The sequence below is a fragment of the Antedon bifida genome, chromosome 5 (assembly GCF_963402885.1).
Source record: "Antedon bifida chromosome 5, ecAntBifi1.1, whole genome shotgun sequence".
In the NCBI taxonomy this organism is placed as follows: domain Eukaryota; kingdom Metazoa; phylum Echinodermata; class Crinoidea; order Comatulida; family Antedonidae; genus Antedon; species Antedon bifida.
The window spans coordinates 25,187,017-25,212,281 of NC_136230.1; the positions used below are offsets into that span (position 1 = coordinate 25,187,017).

At 33.9% G+C, this 25,265-nt stretch overlaps 2 protein-coding genes across 4 annotated transcripts; one reads left to right on the forward strand and one right to left on the reverse strand.

Annotated features, from left to right (window-relative positions):
• Nucleotides 1–8,320: 8,320 nt before the first annotated feature.
• On the reverse strand, nucleotides 8,321–18,400 carry LOC144843641 (proton-coupled amino acid transporter 1-like). 3 transcript variants are annotated; one of them, XR_013612270.1, is made up of 12 exons: nucleotides 18,288–18,400; nucleotides 17,591–17,820; nucleotides 17,082–17,172; nucleotides 16,681–16,772; nucleotides 15,693–15,788; nucleotides 14,764–14,848; nucleotides 14,393–14,563; nucleotides 13,712–13,831; nucleotides 12,871–13,037; nucleotides 12,060–12,226; nucleotides 9,688–11,409; nucleotides 8,321–8,672 (listed from the first exon to the last, which is right to left on the reverse strand). XR_013612270.1 is itself a non-coding variant. In XM_078700518.1 (11 exons), exons 2-11 carry the CDS (start codon nucleotides 17,812–17,814, stop codon nucleotides 11,123–11,125), a joined length of 1,500 nt encoding a protein of 499 aa, XP_078556644.1. In that variant the 5' UTR covers nucleotides 17,815–17,820; nucleotides 18,288–18,400; the 3' UTR covers nucleotides 9,684–11,122. The 3 variants fall into 3 exon arrangements, 2 of the variants coding, with proteins under 2 accessions (XP_078556644.1, XP_078556645.1); XM_078700518.1 differs by lacking the exon at nucleotides 8,321–8,672 and having other exon boundaries at nucleotides 9,684–11,409; XM_078700519.1 differs by lacking the exon at nucleotides 8,321–8,672 and having other exon boundaries at nucleotides 9,684–11,409; nucleotides 18,284–18,394.
• A 2,099-nt stretch (nucleotides 18,401–20,499) lies between these two features.
• Nucleotides 20,500–23,526, forward strand: LOC144843653 (large ribosomal subunit protein eL31-like). The gene is made up of 4 exons (XM_078700536.1): nucleotides 20,500–20,600; nucleotides 21,279–21,404; nucleotides 22,247–22,359; nucleotides 23,433–23,526. Exons 1-4 carry the CDS (start codon nucleotides 20,506–20,508, stop codon nucleotides 23,465–23,467), a joined length of 369 nt encoding a protein of 122 aa, XP_078556662.1. The 5' UTR covers nucleotides 20,500–20,505; the 3' UTR covers nucleotides 23,468–23,526.
• Nucleotides 23,527–25,265: the final 1,739 nt, after the last annotated feature.

Genomic DNA, 25,265 nt, shown 5'->3' on the forward strand with positions numbered 1-25,265 from the left:
CCAGAGGTTTCTTCGTAGGCCTACTTTGCACTTGGCTGTCAATTGGTTGCACAATGTGCTACTCTATATAGCAGTATTACATACCATAATCGCCGTTGATGCTCGGTGATGTTGCTAAACAGTAATTGTGTCACGCTTAATATCGTCTTTGTTAAAAAAAAAATATATATATATATTAGTACTGTATATCTTTTATAATATAAGAGAATATTTAAAAATGAGAGAATATTAACCACCACTACTGGTGCACGTTTCCAGCGGTAGTCTAAGTCATCTGATGTCGTTAAAGTAAGTTGATGTTACACTGCGTTATCGCTATCGGCTACCGGTACCTAAATTAATAAATTTGTCTTTCCGGACCTCGTACATTTTTAATGATAATATCAATAACAGTGTGCAGTTGGTAATATACTTATGGAAGGTTAGATATTCGTTAGGTACTACTTTATGCGACGCTGAAAATGCGCAACCAGTCAGAACGGCTTATAAGCCTATTGCCAATGATCTTTTTTCAAGTTCAATGTATTCAGCCAAAATTAAAATTAAATACAAAAGTACAATATTATATGAATTAGGATTACGTCATTTTTAACATTTTTTGCTCGAACTGCGACCGTTTGTCAATGCAATTCAACTTTATTTCGTCCACATAGGAAAATATTTTGCAGGCGTTAGTCTTGTCGATTATTGTTGATCAAAATCTTCATGATGGATAGAGCTAGAAGTTAAATATGAGAACATTTGTGCAAGGAAATATGTAGATTAAAGTATAAAGTATTGTGACCCACTCATACTAGTGCACACTACTAGAAATCGCAAAGTGCGAGTGAGTGCTGCGAGCAGATCTAACGTAGTTTTGATGATAGGGCCAAGCCCTCCTATATACAAACAACCCGAATGTCTATATTATAACTCTTCTCATTGGATAACAAATGTAGTGTATCGTCGCCTGCAATAAATGATTTCACCCGCCAAGAGCCGTAAACATGCCTAGCTCGTCTTAGGCCAATGTTTTGTAGTCAAACAATGAACTTTCGGATCTGAAAGCAATGAAGCGTGACGGGGTGTCAAATTACTGTGAACATGAATAGCTGCTCTTGATGTTCTCGTTAGTCGTTTGTAGACCTACAGAAAAGTATCACCATGTAAGAATGAAAGTACAATCTAATTTCGCTCTATCCTGGTCTTTCTAAATTTGTGAAAAGCTTTTATCACTTCTCTCCGGAAGGAATGGTGAAAGGTCCATACTAATATAGGAGTGATGAACGAATCTATTGATATTAATATATGCATCATGTGATGACTGATCCACCATTCTGTCTTGTCGTTTGCTGCTGATACCGTGCCGTTTGTTAATACCGTGCCGTTTGCTGATACCGTGCCGTTTGCTGCTACCGTGCCGTTTGCTGCTGCCGTGCCGTTAGATGCTATCGTACCATTAGACATGGGTTCATAATCAGCATAATGTGGGTCAATTACTGCAGGGACAACAAACAATACGATAAACGATAATGTTAATAAAGTATTTCTTGTCAGCGTAAATAAAGCAATTCGGTAACTAAGTTGAAACGTGCGATTCCTTTGTCCAGAAGTTCTAAAATAGCTTGACCTTATACCACGAACAATTTTAACTCCAAATGTATAATTAGCAAGTATAATCAAAATATACATACTGTGAATAAAAATATCTCCATCTGGATAACAAAACTTGACAGCTAGACAATAGTCAAGTAAGATAATAGAAGTGCTCACAATCCAAATGCCCACTATTATTTTCGAGTACAACTTTTTCGTGTATATTACTTTGTATTGGGTCGGGGCTTTAACAACCGCTATGTATCTTTCTATTGAAATGTTCAGAATAGTTAGTAAAGTCGATATGAACATGAAGTTTTTAAAACAAAAGATTACCGGTGTATGACAGTCACTGTCGCCGCTGTGCATACCGTTGTCATTGGACACAGAATATAGAAGAAACCCAAAACATCGTATTACTTCGGATACGGTTAGGTGACAAAGTAGTATGTTGTTCTTCCGCAAGTTCCTAAGGAGAATGATCGCACCAGCAACCAAACCGTTGGTCAGTATGTCGACAGACAATAAGAACACCAAAGACACCTTAGCTTCTAGAGGTAGCATAGTGTTAATCCTGAGCTATTTTATGTATTGTTCGTTTAATGTGATTATTAAGCTACTAGTGAGTGATGCGTTCTAAAGCTTGATTCCCACTAGAAAAAAACTACAACGCAACGCGCAACTCAAGAAAATACTCTTCCAACAATTGTACATCCCCCCTCTTAATGAGAAGTGGATTAATCATTGGTTAAATATATAACTGTAATGAGATATTGATATTGATGATATATTAATTTTTCGTTTTAGTGCATTATGGCTGTGGGTCACTGAAATTGAATTAAATTTTCCGGACATCGTACATTTTTAATGATAATGTTATTAACAGACTTTACTGTTGGTAATCATATACTTTTAGTTGGTCTATTAAGCGCAACCAATCAGATCTCAGAAATGTTCGTTACGTGCGAATTAAAAAAAATGCTTATGGCAGTAAGTGTATAAAGTTCAATTTATTCAGCCAAAATTATAATATACAAAAGCATAATATTTTTAATTAAGATGACGTCATAGTTAACGTTTTAGCACCTGAGTGAGTGGCCGAGCGGTTAAGACAGTGGAACCGTACGTAGCCATAACATCGGCAAGGGTTCAAGGCTCACTCACTCCATTTTGTTTTCGTGGTAGAACGTGACTTCTCCGATAAGGACTATAAACCGTAGTGGGAGATTTGGAATATGAATACGGTTATGACAATAAGTGTATTAAAGTTCAATTCATTCAGAAAAAATTATAATATACAAAAGCACAATATATATATTTAATTAAGATGACATCATTTTAAAAGTGTTAGCTCCTGAGTGCATGCGTATAAGCTGCCGCTTTAGATTCGCACGAACAAATTCGCCAGTGGAAAATCAACTTAAGAAAACACTTTCCAGAGAAACAAACGAAACGAAATATATTAAAACCACGGCCAATTCCTCTTCAGGAAACACCCCTTTTAAGGGGACAATCTGTTCGAGTGCCAAAGGCGTCCCAATACAGGCGGTTCTACTGCAAATAAGTTGGCAACTGAGACTTGAACTCGCTGTATTGTGCCCCATTATACAGACTTGTTCACATCGTATGTTCTTTGCGTTTCACACTAGTTACTAGTACAGAAAAAAATTACATAAAGTTGCGTCTACATCTGTAAAAAGCCTGTATTACTTCTCTCCTGAAGGAATGATGAAACGCCCATACTAATATAGGAGTGATGAACGAATCTATTGATATTAATATGTGTGACATGTACCTAATCGGTGGTTTCCGAGCATCTGGTAATGTGCCGTTAGCTGTGTCAGGACAATTATGACCACCAGGACTGACTTTTGTTAGTTTAACAGCAAGCAATGCTATGAACGCCAATGTTAATATAGTATTTCTTGTCAGGGTAAATAAAGAAATTCGGTAACTGAGTTGAAACGTGCGATTCCTTTGTCCAGAAGTTCTAAAATAGCTTGATCTTATACCGCGTACAATTTTAACTCCAAATGTGTAATTAGCAAGTACAATTAAAAGATACACGCAGTGAATAAAAATATGTTGTAAACTGTTTGTTACAACTAAACAATATTCAATTGAGGCCATAGCAGCGCTCACAATCCAAATGCCCACTATTATTTTCAAGTACAACTTTTTCGTGTATATTACTTTGTATTGTGTCGGGGCTTTAACAACAGCTATGTATCTCTCTATTGAAATGTTCAGAATAGTTAGTAAAGTCGATATAAACACAATGTTTTTAAAGCAAAACAGTGACACGAATGGCTTATCATGACAACCTTTAGGCAGATTATCTTTTCTCTTCTTCATGAATATTAAATGTACAAAAAACCCAAAACACCGTATTACTTCGGATACGGTTAGGTGACAAAGTAATATGTTGTTCTTCCGCAAGTTCCTAAGGAGAATGATCGCACCAGCAACCAAACCGTTGGTCAGCATGTCGACAGACATTAAGCACATTAAAGACACGACCATCTCATCAGCTTTTGATGTAATGTTAACGTTTGATGGGCTCATATTGTATATATATTATATAAAAGATGTTAACAAAATGTTCCTTTAACAAGTTCAAGTTCAACTCTCCTCAAAGGGAGACTTTATCCTGTATATAGGTCAGTGGCCTTAAAACATAAACATTTCTTAGTGTGCCAAATAAAATGTTTGTTTCTTGACAGCACATACAATAAAATTTGTACTTCAACGTACTATACAATCGGTGACTTCTTCGCTTAATATCGTTTATCATGCATAAAAAAGCATGAAAACAAATACTACATTTGCATAACCTAAATGAAACCGATAATATAATAAGAGAATACGGTATCCAAAAATCCGAGCGTATTTACCAGTAAGAACTTGTGTCTATGTTGTTTCACAGCTTGGTGTGTGGTATATTTAAATGAATATAAAATACAATATCCAAAATCCGAGCGAGTTAATCAGTGTCAAAGCTGTGTATGTTTACAGCGTTGTATACGAAGCCATAATGATGGCGTTGAAATAAGTTTTAATAAGTGCATTATCACCATTGGTTACCTAAATTAAATGTATTCACCAGACCTCGTACATGTTTAATAATTATATGAATTAATAAATACTAATAATAACACAGTCTGTTGTACTTTGTACGAAGTGAGAAATTCGAGATTACCTAGGCCTACTTCTGACCAATGATCTTAAGTTTTTTTCTACAAAACAATTCAGGCGAATCGAGATCGTCGGTTTTGCGCATGGGTATTACTATCTTGCAGCATCTTGTTTGGCGACGCGAAAAATGCGCTACCAAGAGCTAAGAATGGAAAATGGAAACAAACAATACTAATACCATAAAGATTCAATTTATTTTGTCAAAATATAAAATGGAAAATAGTACCTAAAAGCAGGCATGCATTAACAATTTAATTAATTCTATAGCATTTAAACGTATTCTTTAGAAACAGTAAAAAAGATAAGGTTAAAAATATATAAATACAAACAAATAGAATGCTGAATTTACAAATGTAGATGTAGGCTTATATTAAAAGATTAAAGCTTATGTTAAATTATTTACAAATTCTTGTATCATCATTGAGCAACCTGATCAAATAGGGAACAACAGATCCTGCCTTTTTTATCTTCCTGAGATCATGGAGGAGGAATTATTTAGGTAAATAATTCCTTCATGCTGAGATAACGATGTTGATAAGATCAAAGACTCAAATTTTATTCTCATCCATTTCTGGAAATTCCATTGCTTGCAATTAAAAATTACAAAATAACAATTGAAACTACATTACAATAAACATACTGCATTTGATATATATAAAAACAATAAAAAGCATTAAATATTTACAGTATATTAAAATAAACTCAGTTTTTAGAAAAGGCGTTCTTAATTTCTTTTTTAAAGAATGGGTGAAAATTCCAAACCAGTATTGGAGTTAAGAACGAATCTATTGACATAACAATGTTCATTACGATAAGAAATGGAAATTCCCCCAGATTAGGTTCGATGTTTGGTTTGAAATTTGAATACGGTGACGGTTGCCGGACGGGGCCATTTGCTTTTTTGGGGAGTTTTTCTTTGTATAATGAAATACTATCAATAATATACAGTGTTATTAACACAGATATAAATATAGCGCTTCTTATCATGGCAAATAAAGCAATTCGGTAACTAAGTTTAAAAGTGCGATTCCTTTTACCAGATGTTCTAAAATAGCTTGACCTTATACCGCGTACAATTTTAACACCAAGTACAAAGTTTACAAACACAATTAAACAACAAAGGGTGAAATTCACATGTCGGAATTCGAATCTACAAGTTGTAAATAACAGTTCAAGTGACGTCGCAGAAGCGCTTACAACCCAAATACCCACTATTATTTTCGTGTATAATTTGTTCGTGTATATTACTTTGTATTGCGCCGGTGCTTTGATGACAGCTACGTATCTCTCTATCGAAATGTTGAGAATAGTAAGTGATGTTGACATAAGCATGAACAATTTAAAGTAATACAATGTTGCAATATTAGTTGGTATTGTCTTTGCATTACTACAATCGTCACACAAGATAATAAAAACAATAAGTCCAGAACATCTTAATATATCGGATACGGTGACGTGCCAAAGGAGTATGTTATTTCGTCTCCGCAAACCTCGTACAAGAATGATGGCAAAGGCAACCAGAGCGTTTAACAATATGACAATAGAGGCAAAGCACGTCAGGCATATCTTGGTCGTTAGAGTGTACATAGTTCGCTACAAGTCCAATTGTTCTTTTTGTGTTTCTTTCTTTGCTTTAATTTCCCAAACGTTCGAGAAAATCTACTTCCTGAAAAATGCTTCTGCTGCTTTGCCTTCTCTATCTCAATTTAGCGGTAAAACAATCCCGACTAATCTGTATTTTTTAGGGAGATGTTCCTACCTTAGTCTTAGTTCTCCTTTTGTTTAATTGAATATCTTAATTCAGCAAAATATTATATATTCTGATTAAATTATATTTCTGAGAGATCGTCGAAGTTCTTACAAATTTACCGTCAAGTCTTACTTCTCTCTATGTTTCATTGAATATCTAAATTAAGTAAAAAAAACAAAATATCCTCAGTAAAGTATATTTCTGAGAGAGATCGTCGAAGTTCTTACAAATTTACCGTCAAGACTTACTTCTTTCGGTGTTTCATTGAATATCTCAATTAAGCAACACAAACAATATCCTCAGTAAACTAGTTATATTTCTGAGAGAGATCTTTGAAGTTCTTACACTTTACATTCAAGTCTTACTTCTCTCTATGTTTCATTGAATATTTCAATTAAGTAACAAAAACAAAATATCCTTAGTAAAACTATATTTCTGAGAGAGATCGTCGAAGTTCTTACACTTTATCTTCAAGTTTTACTTTTCTCTGTGTTTCATTGAATATCTCAATTTAGCAACAAAAACAATATCCTCAGTAAACTATATTTCTGAGAGAGAACGTCGAAGTTTTAGCTTTACCTTCGAGTTTTGCAGTTCTGAGAACTAGAGCGACTCTCTACCTTTCATTGACTATCTCGAGTAATTTCTTAGAGAGATCCTCCGAAGTTCCTACTTTCCTTCGGGTCTTGTTCTCTCTACGTTTAATAGAATATCTCAATTGAGCAACAAACTACTATCTCAATTAAGTGACAACATCACGAGTAAAGTATATTTCTTAGAGATATCCTCCGAGGTGCCTATTTTACCTTCGAGTCTTGTTCTCTATACGTTTAATTGAATATCTCAATTTAGCAACAGCAACCCAATCTGAGTAACAGTCAAGTGAGATCTTCGAAGTCCTATTTATCGTGCCAGTAATCTATACCTATTAGAACTTGAGGATAAAGAAGTTCTCATTTCGGTGATGATGACGTAGAGTCTTCTAGTCATGTGACGTGTAGATTGTGTAGTTTGACGATGATAAACTTGCAATGATGATGTTTTTATTGTCTTTGGCTCACTTTATCTGTTTTGTCCTGTGGTTTGATCGTTTACTGAAAACTCAGTGCGTTAAGACGTTTGTTTACAACGAAGTTAATACAATAATTTATCAAACAGCAGGTGGGTAGGCCTAACTTATTGTCTGAAATTGTGTTCGTTGCTGCTTGATTAATGATTCAAATCTACGGTGCCCTGTTTTCTGAATTGTGTAAAATATTTAATAGTAATTGTAGTAACACGTATCATCTAATGATTATATCAATCTCTTATCAAATATTTAGTACAATATAAGTATTTATAATTTATGAAACCAATCACCACTTTGATCCGTAAGACATTCTTAACAGTTACGCCACGACCAGATTGACCCTTTACATTGTTTATTGGTGAATGCATAGAAGGGCTTTTCAAAGACTAGACCATTCCATTGAGTGAATTTGGAGCATAAATGACTTATTTTCATTCAAATGTCAAAAAGTCTTTTTTTTTTCTTTTTTCTTTACACCGTTTTTCTATTCGCTACAACATAATTATTCATAGTCTATACAATATTTGACGCAGAAAAAACAATCATCATTTATTTCAGAAATTTAACTTTAACTGGTAAAACAAAACAAACAAAACTTTGCTGATTGGTGGGCCGAATGGTAACTATTAACCAATCACACATTGAGTTTAGTCGACGTCATCGGAATCTCGTTTTGTTGGCGCGGCATGGTTTTTGCAAGCAATGCACGTGTTGTGGTGCGCAGATAGGAAGCCTAGAGGCAAGATCATGTCGTACTTAATTACTATTTTAACAATCATAGAGGGTTAGTAATAACAGGAAATTTGATGTGCACCGTTTGTCTAATTTATCATGATGTTAAAACGTGTATTTAATGATGTGAGACAAAAATGAACAGTACTTGCCGAGTCAACCAAGAAGATGAATCAAGGTAAGTAAGGTACAAAGTAGGCTAGGCCAGGGTCAAGATAGTGACTAGGCGGCGGCCTAGCTGGCATAGACAAGCATTTTCATGGCATAGAGTCGCTAATGCCCGATGCCCTAATGTAGGCCCACTGTAGGGATTGGAAACCAGGCTTTTTAAACTGTCTTTGTGTTTTTAGCCTTTACCTACCTGGCTTAGCAAATAAAACTACTAGGGCCTAGCCTAACAGTAGTGATATGGACTGCTGTACTACGCCAGGGTAAGCAGCTACTGTTTGGAGGGAAATACATGCCTGGGATTCTTCAAAAGTGCATGAGCCAAATGTGTATAATAAGTGGATAAGCAAGCCTGCAAGCTACAGCGATTTTAATTGCTTTTGCTTATCCTTGCCTCCTTAGATTTCCACCTGTCTTGTTTTTGTTACCTTGTTTTAAATGTATTTCGATTTTAAAGGGCTAAATAAAGAATGAATGAATGAATGTAAACAGGACCTCCAGTTTTAAGCATTTATCTGAAAAGACTACCACCAGAACTTAAGGTTAAGCAGAGCCTTGAAGCTGTGGAAATTTCACATGACTATGATTTGTGATGCTCCTATCTTAACCATAACGAAATTATTTGACCCAAAAAAAAAACACCAACCAAAATTAACACTTTGAACAAGCACTTTCATTTATTATTATTACTGTATTGTTGTTATTATTGTTATATAGATATTATATAATGTACTATCTGTATGTTTAAAAAATGGGTTTAAACTAGGGTTATTCTCAACAGTTTCCTAGTGATGTAGACCTGAATGTAATTTCACAAATATACACAGTAGAACCCTTATTAAATGGATATTTTCGACACCCAAACAAATTGTCCAATGTCCCCTTAACAGGGGTGTCCCAAAAGAGGGGTTCTACTGTAATCTAAATATAGCATAGCATCACTGATGGGGTACAAGGTGGGAGAATCCCTTATATGGTCATGGATTTTAAGGACATTAACCCATTTTTTTTAAAGCAGTGACTCTTAAGGACCACCATATGAAATGCATGTTGGGCTGCCTGTTGAAACCCAAAATTTAAACTCTAAGTCTACAATGGCAAAGAGTGCCATTTCACAGGATAGAAAAATATAATTTAATTTTTACTAAATTTGAAAAAACACAATTACAATTAATACAATTACAATTAATAAAAAAACTGAAAACTTATTAAGATGATCATAATTGTAAGTCCTTAAAATAGCACATCACAAATAAAATGTAGCAATCTTTAAAATACTTTGGTTATTAAAAATTGGTAAAATATATATTTTACTGTTAAACTATTTACACAAATAAGCAATTATTATATCACTTTACCTGACATTATGGTGGTGGTTAATGTCCTCAAATTAAGAGTTCAGCCAGAATATACATAAACAATCAGAAACATACATTAAAATGTTACATTAGATTTACAAAAATGTATTATTTACTTATTTTATAGGTATTATTATCATTTTATTATAGAAACATCAATATTTTTTGGTTAGAATATTTTTTTTATAAAATACTAAAATATTTAAAAGTAACATTTATATTTTAGTTGTACTGTTAATTAAGTTAAGTTGTTAATTAAGATGCCATAGCAATCGTCTCAAGATATGTTCAACAACAACTTTACGTGTCTAATAATTTTATACCCTTACTTTTGGGTAATTAGGTCATCTGACACCCAATGTTGTAAAATTTCAATTAAAATACAAGTTTTCATATTTTATATATCATCAATTAACCATATTTGGCCAGGGGAAATTGGATTATAAACAAGCTTCTCGTCAATTCAGTGCATGATTTTGGTAAAATTTTCATCACCAGATTTTAATGGCATGTTCAAACATGTTTCATCCACAGAATTATTCAAGCCTATCCCAGTCCTAGACCAAGTTAGGCCTACACTTTTTGTAATTTTGTGTGAAATATATAACCAGAAGAGAATGAATTATGTTGCCATATTTCTTCAACTATCTTGACGTAAGCCGAATTGACGAGAACCATATAATCCATTTCCTTTGGCCTTTATGCGGTTGTATCACACACAGCATACTAGGAATGTGTTAAGATGTGCAGAGATATGAAAGATTATTACCAGCTGAAGCAGTGACGTAATGCAGAGACCTGGGCCTAGGGACACTAAGCCTGCTGTTGTTAGACTTTGTCGACATATTTTAATGCCTGTTTTCTTCCTCTGGCCCCTTGATTTAGCCTGTGAGCAATCAGAGCCATTACGCCAGTGAGCTGAAGCTAAATAAGGAAAATCACTTGGTACAACTGGCTAACTAGTGCATCATTATAACAGCCTCTAAAATTCTATGAATGCTAATTAAAATATGAATTGATACAAAACCATAATTATTTGTAGGTTTGAACATACCCACTATTTATATAGTCGATTGTCAGTGTTGTATGTATGTTTGTCCAGTATCATGGGCAAATCCTGTAATACAGTATCATATATATCACATATGATGCTTGTATCACAGGCCATAATAGCCTAACTTCATGGTACAGAATTTGCCTATGAAAATGGACAAATTATGCCATATGTGGAGAAACCGTACAAAGAATTGGGTGATTGATATATCACTTACTCTTTCATGGTTCCAACGGACATTTGATGTCACATTGTGAAGGCCTTGCAGGGGTTTCAATTATCTGTTGTATCGACACTATAGTGCCTATCAGAAACCCAATAAAACCTATAATTGCAATTATCAAATTCTTGGTTAATCTTAACTTTGTCCTCCCTGATGCATAGCCGAGGTCAGCGTAGTTTAACTCTTCTAAGACTGGTGGCAAGATAAGTGCCAAGAAGCTGCTGGCGAATGATCCAACTAGTGAAATAACTAGAGCTAGCTTTGGTATTGCTATAGCTATAAGTACTGCAAAAAATAAAGACAAATTATGATGACATCTTTAGAATAAATGTATTATACATTTTTGGGAGATGACATTTTAGGATGTTGGTAGTGCATAAATGGAGCTAGGGTCCCATTAGGCATTTGAAATCAGCACTGCTTGCTCTTATGGCAGCCCCTGCATCTAGTATCTGCCTCAAACGTATTGGCCCATGCCTTTTCTCTGGTCAAGGTTGGCACTGGACGAGAGAAGCTCTTGATCAATGTTAGGACCAATCATCCATCCATTTCATCCATCATTCAGATGAATGTAAAACTAATTGACATTGTCGTTCACGACAAACGTCTGACATAAAAAAAAAGAAGTGCATAAATGCAGTCATTTTATTAGCTCCAATTGCCATAACTTATTTTTGGCATAAATCATGTTGAGTCGATGAGTGTTTAAAGCAGGGACAACCAATAGTCATCAAATAGGCACAGGTTCAATGCATTGTCAACCATGTAGATCTGGTGTTAGATAAGGATTAAAAACTGCAGGTAGAGTGTAAACTTGTTGCTCATATTTTAAAGAACCCAGTTTATTGATTGGATGGGGTCGAGGGAATGCTCTAGCTCTCTCTATCTATTTTTACAATTTCTTGTTTAAAAAAAAAAGATATAATGATACTTACATGTAATAAATACTAGTACAGTCCTGAAAACATACTCCCATGTAGTGTTCTGAAGATTGAACCTTTTTTTGACTGGTGGGTAGAGAATTTGAATAGGAACATAGAACTGAAGGCCATATGTTACAAAAATAGCAGCAATGAACAACAACTTTACGACGATGTAAAACCTGTATAAAAAAAACAGTTATTCATGTTTGTCTGTTATATGACATTCTACAGGTTAGTTCTTTTTTTTTAGTGGCATATAGCGCACCCGGCTAAACTGACAGTAGTCTCTGTGTTCTGTGCTGAACCATAAAATACCAAATGTTTCCTTTGGTCCACGGTTCAAATCCCATCACCGCTTTCCGTGTGTTCCAACTGGCGGGTTGGAATACATATAGATAGCACATGACGCATATGCACGTTAAAGAACACAGTACACATTATCAATAAAGAGTAGCGGATCATCTCCTGGTGTACAGCACAAATCACCACCAGATGGATGGAAAGAAGTCTAAGAACTTAGTGGGCTATCCTTAAGCTCTGTCTAAACTATCAAACTTTATGTGACAACAAAAATGTGATGTACCCATATGATGTCATATCATTACCATATTTGAGCATATCACTTCCATATTTGGGCACATCACACTAGTTTGATAGTGTAGACAGAGCTTTATACAAATACTGTAATAGCAAACAGATTTGTGCCCAAATGTTTTGTATGTTCTGTGCCTCTGATTCGCAAAGGCCAGAATCCTGTTGTCGTTAATACAATTTAAAAAGAAAAATTGAAATTAACCCTAACTTTGTTTGAATGTTTTCTTACCCATCTTGTGGTATATCTAGAGTAATCGTATCTTGTAAACACTCTCCAAATGTCAGATATCCAAAGGTTCCCATCATAAGATACATAAGCCCTACAAAGGACATACCACCAAACAAAACCTTCTTAAAGTCCTGAGGGTTCCTCATCTGGTTTTCAAGAGGTAGAACCTAATAATAATAATAAGTTAATAGACATTACTTGCAAGATATTATATTGTTTGAAGGTTTGCATGGCGAAATCAAATTTTGATGTATAAGGTTTGCGGTACATCACATATATTTAGTTCTCAAAAGAACTGTTGGGTTTCTCTTGCAAGATATTGATATTAAAGAAGGTTTAGATTTTACGACAACATGGACTTATTGACACCATGAACAGTCCTATTAGTGTGCATGTGAGGATTTTGGTTGATGTTTTTTCCTGAGCAATTGGACTAAATGTTGTCAAATCTAGGTCTGATGCAATGATTTAGGAATTCTTAAAATGTGAGTGTTGTGTTTTGTTGTGTGTTTCAACATACGCATTGTACAGTATTGGAAATCATCTGCGTAATTAAACTCGTCTTCTTTTTATTAAAAAAATTAATTGTCTGGTTTGACCTGAGCCTCATTTTTATTATGTTTGTCATAAAAGTTAAAAGTGTGTTCTATATCCTGGAGATTTGGTCTGATCTACTATCTATATGTGAGTTATCAATACCAAATTTTATGAAACTTGCTTTATACTAAAACTAAATCATGTTTAAGTTATTTTAATTTGCTTTTATTTAATAGTCTCATTTTATTCCATGTTTGACTAATTCATGGACAGGAATATTGAGAAAGTTAATAATGTGACTTACCACTCCAATGCCTTCAAACGCGTAGATAGCAGTCCCAAAAAAAATAGGCCATTGAGAAACATCCGCAACCAGAGGTAGGTCACGCACGGGTTGACATTCGCCAAGATGTGTGAACATGTACTAGACAAAAACAAATTTAAAATCATTATAATTACTTGCACTATCATATCCTCTTTCTTTTTGGTTGTTTGATTGTTGCTTATAGTTTGTCTATTTCAAATCTCATTTATTTTTGTTTTTATATATTTAGGCAAATTTTCATGGATAACCATAAGCAAATTCACTATCCTTCTTAAAAGTGGCAATCCCGTTCACATGACAAACATATACACAAGATGCTCTACATAAACAAAGTCAAAGTCTTTGTTCTGACATATGACAGGACTTGAACCCAGGACCCTTAGATTGGTAGCCAAGCATCATAACCACCAATACACAACTCTACACTTTGAACGAACATATTATACATATCATAACATAATATTCACTACATAGAAGAGTTACAAACTGAATAGTAGCTAGTTGTAGCATTGATTTCATTTGTTTGGTTCAAAACATGAACAACATTACACACAATAAAAACGAAACTAATTGAACCAGGATAACCAAAGAAAGTTTTAAGTCATATAAAACTTATTTCCGTTTGGAAATTGAATATGATTATTAGGAAAACATTTGTACCTCATATATGATAGCTATCCCTGCAATTAGTAAAACGTTTGCAATCATAGAAAAGATGGCAAGGTCATCTAATTCACGGATGTAGCAGTAGATTACGACTGGTAGAAATAGCATTGCAATAAACACTTTGATGTCTGGTACGCCATCCACTCCATAGTAATGCTGGTAGATCTAAAAATAGAACACAAAATAGAAAGTTACTGTAAAATGAACATGTGCTAGTAGAAGTATCATTTGTTTTATGTGTCTGTAGTGATTAGTCTATGTCGTTTGTTTGTTTGTGGCACCATGGCCGTACAATAATAAAAAACTGTTTCTAGTAGAATGAATACAATTTTTATTATTTAATTTTAGTGTTTAATTTTACATACCTGCATGATGTTATCTCCCATAAAGAGGAAGTATGCACAACAAAATCCAAACTGCGTTATTATTAGAAAAAAATTTACTGCATACCTGAAATAAATGAGTTAAACAACAATATAGCATTACAAAGACAGTATAGTTAGACTTATACCCTTTTCACATAGCTGCAAAATGTAACAACTTGTAACCAGGTTTGCATAGTGTGAATAAACCACAGGGGTGAAATCAATGAAAGGCCTGTTATTGCCCTGGTATTAAACTGAACAATCATAGTAATCAAATAGAGCGCAACTATGCTTTCTCCCAAGATTTCACAAAGTTCTTGTACTGTATGCACATGTAAAAATGTGTATGAAATGAAACCTGTTACAAGTTTAAACAACTTATATAGATGTGAAAAGGTATTAGATACAGCACTTTGGCATCTATTCACACAGTGCCTATTATGGAATTACTTGACTCTTGATCAAAGAAATTAAGAGACAAGATTGAAATAGAGAAAGACACTGAAAGTTAATGTATGTAGTAAGTTTAAAGAACATGAATTTTTCTCTGCTTAATTTCATTTTTGAATATTTTGTTAGGGTATTATAGCCATTTTGGCCACCATTAAATTATTTCTACTAATATTTATATAATTTTATTGGCACTTGTTGTTTGCACATCTTTTCCTGTTAGAAGTATATGACTTCCTATTTCATTCGGCAATGTAACAGGGCCTACATAATTGCTAACATTACCATTACATACACAGTTTTATATATCAGGGAAATTCCAAATTCATAGATATGTCTATGTAACTGTCCCTGTAACATTTTTTTAAATATGGTTTGATTTGGCAAACATTATTATTAAATATATTGATATCAAATGCCAAATGCTGAAAAAATTATTTTTATTAAAATTAAAATACAATTTCTGTGATAATACATACTTTCCGAGCTTGCAATATTTTTGGAAGAACGAGAATTTGGAATACTGAAAGCTGTACTCTGCAACCTGACCATAGGATAACGATACAGCATCAACTCTGTAAAAAATAAAACAATTTTGGTTTCTGTGAAAACAATTCTGGTTTCAGTATATACTGTATGTGGCATGGGCGTGTGGCACATTGTGTTGCATGTTAGACAACTGATTGTGAGATCGTGGGTTCCAATCCAAAGAAATTGTTTTGAAAGTAGGTTTATAGACTTGCATTATAAAAAACTGCTATGTACCTAAAGTTGTAATTAACTATAAGAACTAAAACATAAAAACAGAAAAACTACTTTTGTAACAAATAGTCGTTATCATAGGCTAGGCATAGGCAATTATTTTGGTTTCTGTTTGTTAATTGTTTTGTTTAAATTAATCTGGAAAAGCTAATTAACCAATGACTACACAGGATAAGAACTGAAACAATGAACTCTAAATAAATTCTTTCTATGTGAAACTATTGAAACCTTTATTACTTTTGCAATAGATTGGAGGCAACTTAAATATTTAATCCAAATAAGGAAACACAAAAATTGAGTGTACTATTCTATTAATAACAATAATTTTTTTGGAATATTGAATATGGATGGATTTTTGGATATGGTGAAAAAATAATGGTGTCCAATTGTTTATTTGTTGAAATTGTGCAAAAATGGAGTGGTCTTCAAGATTCAATTTATTGTCACATAATATAACATACATGATAGTTGTTTTCCTGGGCTTAGAAACATAGACAATACAATTTAAAACACAATATAAAAACGTAATACCATAACTAATTATCTTTAAAAATGTACATTATATAGATAACAAGCATATGGGAAAAAAGAGTCTCTAAAACGGTTGGTTTTAACTTTGCATTGCCGAATTTTACCAGATCTATTAAAATGTATGTGGTTCCTTATTGGAGTCTTAATAATTATAAAGACTTTAAAAGTATATACTTATTGGACTGCAGATAATGGCTACACTCCACCAGCACAGACATACAATGAGTTGCTACCACCGCCATGATACTGATGGCAAGAGGCCCAAGCTGTTAAGACAAAAATATTCACATAATACTGTTTTTGTTAACGTGTGTTTGAGAATACAAATCTAAGGGCCTGTTATTCTGCGAATCCCGGTTTTAGAACATATTGCCTTGCAGCTAAAAATTGCTCAAAGAAACAATTTCTTGAACCGGTATTTGATGATAGAGACCAGAATCAATTAAGGTTTTAAAACCGTATTTAACAATAATCAGAGATCTTCTATGTAAACATTGAAATGTTAACGATTTACAGAAAAAGGTACTCACTATTTTTATCTGTATATATAATACATTGTAAATAATAAAACTTACGAGAATTCCAGCATGTTTCACTGCTACTGCTAAACCAAGCAAACCCGTTCCTATATTGCCCTTTATAAGATGAGCAAGTGTCTGGAAATTACTGCAAGGAAAAATAAATATTTCAATTTCAAGAACATTTATTTATTTCATATTAAAAATACTGTATAAAATTTAATGATTGTTATCATGTAATGTCATTGGAAAATTACATTTTTCATAAAAAAAAAGAATATGAAAATAAAAAGAGCAAATAATTAAGAAAATGTATTGTATAATATATTGCATGCAGCTTCAAAATTTGATGAGGAAAGGACATTTGTCCGAATTTAAGACCTAAAAACTATTCATTTATTAGACAAAAGGTGCCTGTACTTTACTGTTATTATTATTATTATATAACACTATTAGATATTAGATTATGAATAATAAAAAGATTTGAAGAAACGAGGGTAGTAGTATAAATATCAGTAAATATATAGTAATGTCAGTAAATTAGTTAAATTTCAGTACGTCTTTACCTAGTAGAGTGCTCAATGTTTTGCCGTGACTCTGATGAGACTGAAAATCCCCGTATCCGTATATCATCATCGTCACTGCTGCTCTCGGGCTCCTTTGATGTGATACTCGTAAGCCTACCTGGACGTATCACAGTGTTTATAACCGGTTTCTCTTGACCAATGTCATTGTCATCGGATGAACTGTTTACACGTGGATCTTCACTAAGCAATGGATCCTTTTCCATGTTTATCTAAAAAAAAACCAGATTTATATCCTATATAATTAATATTATAATAATATATATAGGCCCTAGGCATAGACATCATTTATTTATTGGCACAAATTAAATTATTTTAATTTAATTTATTTCAATGCCAATTTTTATTTTTAAAGACAAGTTTTGTGAAGATCACATTAAACATCAATATATATGGACTCTAATAAAATGTACTTTTACACCTACTTAGACTATGAATGAGCCACGTAATACCAAAACAATAGGTAATACGCCATTTTACGGCAATCGGTTAGGCCTAGCTTTAGCTGACACCGATTTAACCTTGAATGAAATTGACAGCAAACACAACCCGTTGTGGGCGGTGGTGAACGATCGCGACGATCAGGCTAATCCACATGCCTAAATTCAAACTGGGCTTACTTCTCAACTAACCTACCGATTTCCTTAATTTAAAGACAAAATGATTCCAATATACTTACTTTAATTGTCCTTAACAAACGGTAATTCAGATATACATAAAACTATAAATATTTTGATTATAAACAACCATTGTTCTGTCCCGTTTTGCGGATTAAATGTTGTTATCCGTCATGGGTCAACGATTACAAAATCCACGTACAGTACTTGGTTTGAGGGCGCTTTATCATTTTTTTGTAAGGCTGTAAGTTTTCAACGAACCAATCAGATAAATAATAGTCCATCAATAATCAAGTGACGTGCGCGTGATCAATCAGTAAGCGTTCAATAACACAAATTTTCCTTTCTGGGTAAAAATTATCGCATTTATTCATCATTCAACTCATGGCATTATTTTTTTTTCTTTTATTACTAAAAATATATATTCATTTTAATTGATTGTTTCCGGAACGATAACCTCCAGGAAAAAATGTATAAATTAATAAAAACGATACAGAACTTCTGACCAATGAGAAAACACCCTCACTAACTGTACTTCTCACACGTCCCCTGCCCACGCCACCAGTCGTCGACGATCGATAGGTCATACCAAATCTAGCATAATTATGCCGTCTGTCATAACTTTGACCCATCTGGTATCTTCATGCTAGGAATAATTTTAGAAAATCAGCATAATCTGGCATAATCTGAAAAACCAATTTTAAAGGTTGTTTCCCATGATCTATCATATTTTCTAGCATTAAAAAAAAAAAATCTAGCATAGGCCTAATTGTAACAAAATCTAGCATAATTTGGCCAAAAAACACGATAACCATTATTTTCGTTTTGTTCACCATGTTTTGGTGACATTTTGCTAAATGTACGCCTTTTATAATCTGGCATAATTTTGTGCTGCCATCTAGTATAATTTTGTTTTCATCGCTGGCCATAGGATTTAGTTTAGCACTATACCCATTTTGGTTGTACTTCTTGCGCACATAATAAATAGGATTTAGTATCCGATAACTGATAAAATACACAGTCGTATTTTCACACTTGTCCGTTCATTGAATTATTGTTTTACGTTTTGTTTATTAATTGGATATTTTTGATGGATTTGGATATTTTCATTTAAGTATAATAATGTATTGTATAATTCAACTAATTCAATTCAAAAGTTGCAATAAAAGTATTTTATCAGTTATCAGTTACTAAATCCTATTTATTATGTGCGCAAGTAGGCCTACAACCCAAATGGGTATAGTAGCGCACATTGCAAAAATAAATCATATGTATTATCACTGTGTGACGTGCAAGTACAACCACAATGGTGCACTGCAGTGGTAAACTAAATTCTATTTATATTACTGTGCGCAAGTACAACCAAAATGGGTATAGTAGAGCACAGTGCTGATCTAAATCCTATTTATTTTCACTGTGCGCAAGTACAACCAAACTCGCGCACAGTGGTAAAATAAATTTGACGCATACTTATAGGCCTATACTAATTCTTTTCAGAGCCATTTATAGCAGCTAGCTCTGATGGATACCTTTTCAGTCATAGCCCCCTCTATAATAATCCAAGTCTTGCCTTCCTTCCCATCATACCTTTAAACTTCCTTTTTGTAATTTTCTTCGTGAATGTAAGTGTTGTTTTGTATACCTAAAATAAATCCATAAAAATCACAATAATTCTATTCGAATGTGCAAATAAAATTATTGGAATTTGCTTATGAAATATTTAAACACTAACAAATGCAGATTTTGTAATACAATACAGTTTTACAGCCCCTTAACTGAACTGAAATATTGCACTCTCTTTCTGTAACACACACAGTGGGTTTGGGGAGGCTAGTTTAGTGCTACCAACTCTAGCTAGCTATGATTTGGTTTAGGATTTTGATCTTTGATTCTGAGTTAGTTCTGTTTTTTCAGTTCATTATTAATCGGCCTTGTATAATGCCTATGCCATGGTGATGGACGTGTGCCCCCCGAGTCCCTGCCTGCCTGATTGTTGGAACTTGGGATGTTTTTAAAAACTCGATGCCTGGCTGGTCACTTCGTCCCTGCCCTGGTGTCTTGGGCCTACTGACTCCCAGTCGTGGTTTTCTCAAATAATCAAAGAACGGTTGATGTGTGGAGAGAATGCCATTAATTAATTACTGACTCGGAGACCTAGATAGCTATCGGAGTTGTTTATAGTTATGTAGACTTCCTCCCTGTCCTAAAAAAATAAAATTTTGGTTCAGAAATTTGTAAAAATTGTGTGTGGTGTTTACACAATACTTCCTTGTTTTTCAGATGGCTAAAAAGGGTGAGAAAAAGAGCCGCTCGGCTTTGAACGAGGTGGTAACTCGGGAGTACACCATCCATCTTCACAAGAGAATCCACGGCGTGTAAGTGCAGTTCAGGAATACTTTTATTATATTATTGTGTGGTAGAAGGTATCTGACCACATAAAATAAAATTTGCTCAATATCAACATATGCCTAAACTAGAGAAACATAGAAACTGTTAACCTGACTATTTGACAATATTTATCTTACAATACTAACCAAGTCTTTGTACTGTATGTATAATTTCTGTAATACACAGTACAGGGAAAAATTTAATTTTAAAATTTTGTTTAGCAAACTGATTTTTGAGTCAAGAAATATAGTTTTGTATTTTATTTTTTGCTACATAATTTTAGAAATGTGTAGCAATAAGGTTGTTTTGTATGCTTTTTGCTATGCTACACTGCCAAAATTATTCTCAGTCACATAAGCCGAACCTTAGCAAAATACAGGCACCACATAGGATACATAAAACTATTACAGAATTTGCCAATGATACTCCGAACAGCATCTGTTAATGATATCACCAAGTTAACCCACTGGACCAAACTGGAGCGATATGTGATACAGTACAGCGATTCAGAATCTGGTGATAATACACTGTTGACATTTATTGACAACATTCATATTTATGATAATTGGGCATTAGTCCAGCAGCAATGAGTAACACTTATTTCATCTCAAAATTATCTCAAAATGACACTAATTGATTTCATTTTTTTGTATCCTTTATTACAGCTCCTTCAAACGAAAGGCCCCTCGTGCCATTAAAGAGATTAAAACATTTGCCACCAAGATGATGGGGACAACCGATGTAAGGATAGACACAAGACTAAACAAACACATCTGGTCATGTGGTGTCAGGTTAGTTTGTTAATTCATATACAAATAATGAATGCTTATGAGTGCAATGGTACGAATAATTAATTTAATGAATGAAATTATTTGTTCTATTGCTCAAATAGAGAAATCAGTTCTTAATTATTGTTACCATTTAAGATATTTTGTAAATGTCACCTACTTTTAATAAGAGGCCAAAACCTAAACATTCAAGAAGCCAGCAATCCAATTTTGGACACACTTTTATTAGAAACAATTTTCAAACTTGATCAGTCGAAAGCCTAGTGTCACATGTGGTTGTTCATTGTAATGAAAGTACACTTGCATATAACAAAATTGCACTTGCATATTATAACAAAATTGTACTTGCATATTATAACAAAATTGTACTTGCATATTATAACAAAATTGCACTGGCATATTATAACAAAATTGAACTCTCCTATAGCAAATTGCACTTGCATATAACAAAATTACACTCGCATATAACAAAATTGCACTCGCATATAGCAAATTGCACTTGCATATAACAAAATTACACTCGCATATAACAAAATTGCACTCGCATATAACAAAATTGCACTCTCATAACGAAATTGCACTCTCATAACAATTGCACTCTCATAACAATTGCACTCTCATATAACAAAATTTCCACTCGCATATAAAAAAAATGCACTTGCATATAACAAAATTGCACTCGCATATAACAAAATTGCACTCGCATATAACAAAATTGCACTCGCATACAACAAAATTGCACTCGTATATTCACTACTCACAAATTAAAGCCTCTTGATGGACAGATTATAAAGATTTTGTGTGCACATGATTGATTATTTATCTAATTTTGTTCATCCGTACAGGAGCGTTCCTTTCAGGGTACGTGTAAGACTTGCAAGAAAACGAAACGAAGATGAAGATTCTGCCAACAAGTTGTACACACTCGTCACGCATGTACCAGTCACCGGATTCAAAGGTACAATATCGTCCTTGTGTTATTGGCTATACTGATGGTACCCTTTGACCTTAGCCACAACGTCATATATAATCAGCCTAGATAACTCTTTCTTAGCATTTCATTGTTTACAGCTATCTAGCAGAGAACATATTAAAGATGTATTGTCCCCAAAAACATGGAAAATGAAGATTAATTAAATAAGACTTTGAATATGTATTTTGTAGTCTTAATAAAGTTGACCACTTCAGTAGAAAAAAAAACAGAAAAAAGTTTAACCCTTGTGCACGTACCGATACTTTAAAATATTCGTCTATCAACAATTTTCCTGTTATATGGTCATCACTACCCCACCCCACCCCCACCCCCTCATAATCAAAGATCAAGCAGTTACTCTTCCTTTGAAAAATTTTCTGTCGAAATTGAAAAAATATCTGCTTGATAAACGCTAACTTTATTTTAATTGTATAGGTGTATTCAAAATTGTGTAACACTGTAATATAAATTAATTAAATTTTTTAAATATTCTGTTGTTTACATTTTTACCTTGTATTATGTTGTATGTTACAGGGGTTGCGGACACAAATGTGTTATGGCGCTCTGTTGCTGTCGCAACCCCTGGACCGCTTGTTGTCGAATAAAGAAATGAAATGAAATGAAACAATGTTTTCATTTATAAAATGCCAAAATAAATCGTTAAATTCAACCAAAAACCCATTGACTGGCAGCCAATTTGACTACTTTTTCCTTGAATTACAGTTTTTGCAGATAAATAAATTTCTTTTAGATCCAATTTTTGGTCAAAATGGATAACTATTATGTGACATTAAAATGGCATATTCAACCAAAAATGTTGAAAAAAATGTTTTTTTTTCAAGCGGACAATACAGATCTTTAAACATTTTTGATTAGCCACATCTCCTGATTACTATGCATTTTACAATTAAGAAATTGCGGTTTTTTTGCTATGCCAATAAATATATTCACTGACGATAAATGTTCCTTATCTAGACAAACTCTTTGCATTTCAAACTGTCCAATTAAAAAAGTATAACAAATTTAATTATGTTTTTTTTTTGCTTTTTATCTTGCAGGACTCCAAACTGTCAATGTTGACAACGAAGACTAGAGGTACTGGTTGATTATTTGACGCATTGTTATTAAATAAAAACATATGATGTACAGAAACTATAAGGTCTCTTGTTTCATATTTTTCAGCATTTGTAGAAAATGTAGTCCTTGTATAAATAGTAGGGACTTTACGAAACACAACGGTTAGGGGAGGAAGACAAATATCCTGTGTTCGCTAGAGCGTAAAATCATATACAGTTAACAGCCGTTTTATTAGTTACGCACCTTTCTTGCGCGAAGACGACGACCGGCAGTGTATCTCTCCAATCCCTCTCGTGGCGCGGGACCCTTCTGAATTACTTGACTCTGGTGATACAGCATAGACCTTTCTAGCTAGGGCCTCGTGTTCAAACGCAGCTTCAACGCGCCGCTTTAACACAGCCATTTTAACTCAATAAAAATGTTATTTCATTAAACAATTAAATTAAAAGTTCAAATATTGTGTAAAAAAATAGTGTAATTTTAATTGATTAAGGTTATATATACCTTAATTCTAGTCGTTCTCTGTAAACGGGAAAATGGCAACTTTATCGTCATCAAAACGTTTCATACTAAGCTCCGCCCACTTTGTTTAAGCTCATGCATAAATTATTCATGAGCACCGTCCTGTGGCTTCCCGTCGTGTTTCGTAAAGAACCTAATGACACGCTAGCTTGGTGGTTAACATGTTAATCCTGACCTAGTGCCAGGGTTGTGACTCACGACTCCCTAAGTCTTATTTGAGGCTTAGGGAGTGGCCAATAAGCTGTGTACAGTAAAATGTGCCAAATGCTAAGAACGAGTTATCTTGGCTGAGGCTGATTATACTTGATGTAGCTGAGGTCAAAGTGTACCATCAGCGTAACCAATAACATATGGACGATATTGTACCTTAGAATCCGGTGACTGGTACATGCATGACGAGCGTGTTTGTAAGCGCAATCAATTATAAAAATGGTTTATCCATTCTTAATTGGCTAGTTGTTCGCTGTTGGATGCGTATGAAATTTTAAAAAATAGAAAAAAAAAACTCGGAACTAAAAGAATACAGTCGCCTGCACGGTAATGCGTTTACACACAAAAATCTTCGCAGGTGTGATAAAATACAAATGATCAGCAAGTGCTGGATGGATCACCTTCATTAAATATGGTAAAAAAAAAATATAAAAAAAACATCGGACCAATCACCAAGCTCCTTCATGCAAAGGTACTTCACAGTGGTTATGTTATAAATTATTAGAACAAGTCTTCTTGGATAAGCACTCGAGCTCCATTGGCCATATCCAATTTGTCTGTACCAAAATAACCCATTGCATCTTTTGGAAAGAGTAGGGGTTACTTTGGTAATATTCTGGTACATTTCAGCCCAAGTCAGTTGAGTCCATTTCATTTTTTTTACCCTTGATAAGTTAGTTCTTAGTTAGCTCCAAAGTTATTGTGCAGATAAAAGCACCTTTGTTTCAGGACCCAAAAACCGCTCTATATCCCAAGGAGATGCTACTATTGTATATTGGAGTTGTGGTTTGGTGGTTATGATGCTTGGCTACCACTCAAGGGTCCTGGGTTTAAGTCCCGTCACATGTCTGGATTTTTTCTAAGGACAAAACTTACAACCCCACTCCCATCTTGTGTATAATGTTTGTCTTGTGAACCTCTGAGAGTCCCTAATAATCAGCAATTGCTGGATGGATCACCCTCATTAAATATGGTATTAAAATGATACTACTTCCTATCCTCATGTTCCCATTCACGCTCATAGTGAGTGTACACTATGTTAGTTCAGTACTTTACACATGTGTCCTTGGTAAGACACAACA

Excerpts from the sequence above, each read along its gene's own strand:
- LOC144843653 (XM_078700536.1), top strand. The coding sequence starts at position 20,506 with ATGGCTAAAAAGGGTGAGAAAAAGAGCCGCTCGGCTTTGAACGAGGTG. Across the intron at positions 20,601-21,278 it reads CACAAGAGAATCCACGGCGT|CTCCTTCAAACGAAAGGCCC; the intron begins GTAAGTGCAGTT and ends CCTTTATTACAG. Across the intron at positions 22,360-23,432 it reads ACCAGTCACCGGATTCAAAG|GACTCCAAACTGTCAATGTT; the intron begins GTACAATATCGT and ends TTTATCTTGCAG.
- LOC144843641 (XM_078700518.1), bottom strand. The coding sequence starts at position 17,814 with ATGGAAAAGGATCCATTGCTTAGTGAAGATCCACGTGTAAACAGTTCA. Across the intron at positions 17,173-17,590 it reads AACATTGAGCACTCTACTAG|TAATTTCCAGACACTTGCTC; the intron begins GTAAAGACGTAC and ends TTTTCCTTGCAG. Across the intron at positions 12,227-12,870 it reads CTAGATATACCACAAGATGG|GTTTTACATCGTCGTAAAGT; the intron begins GTAAGAAAACAT and ends TTTTTTATACAG.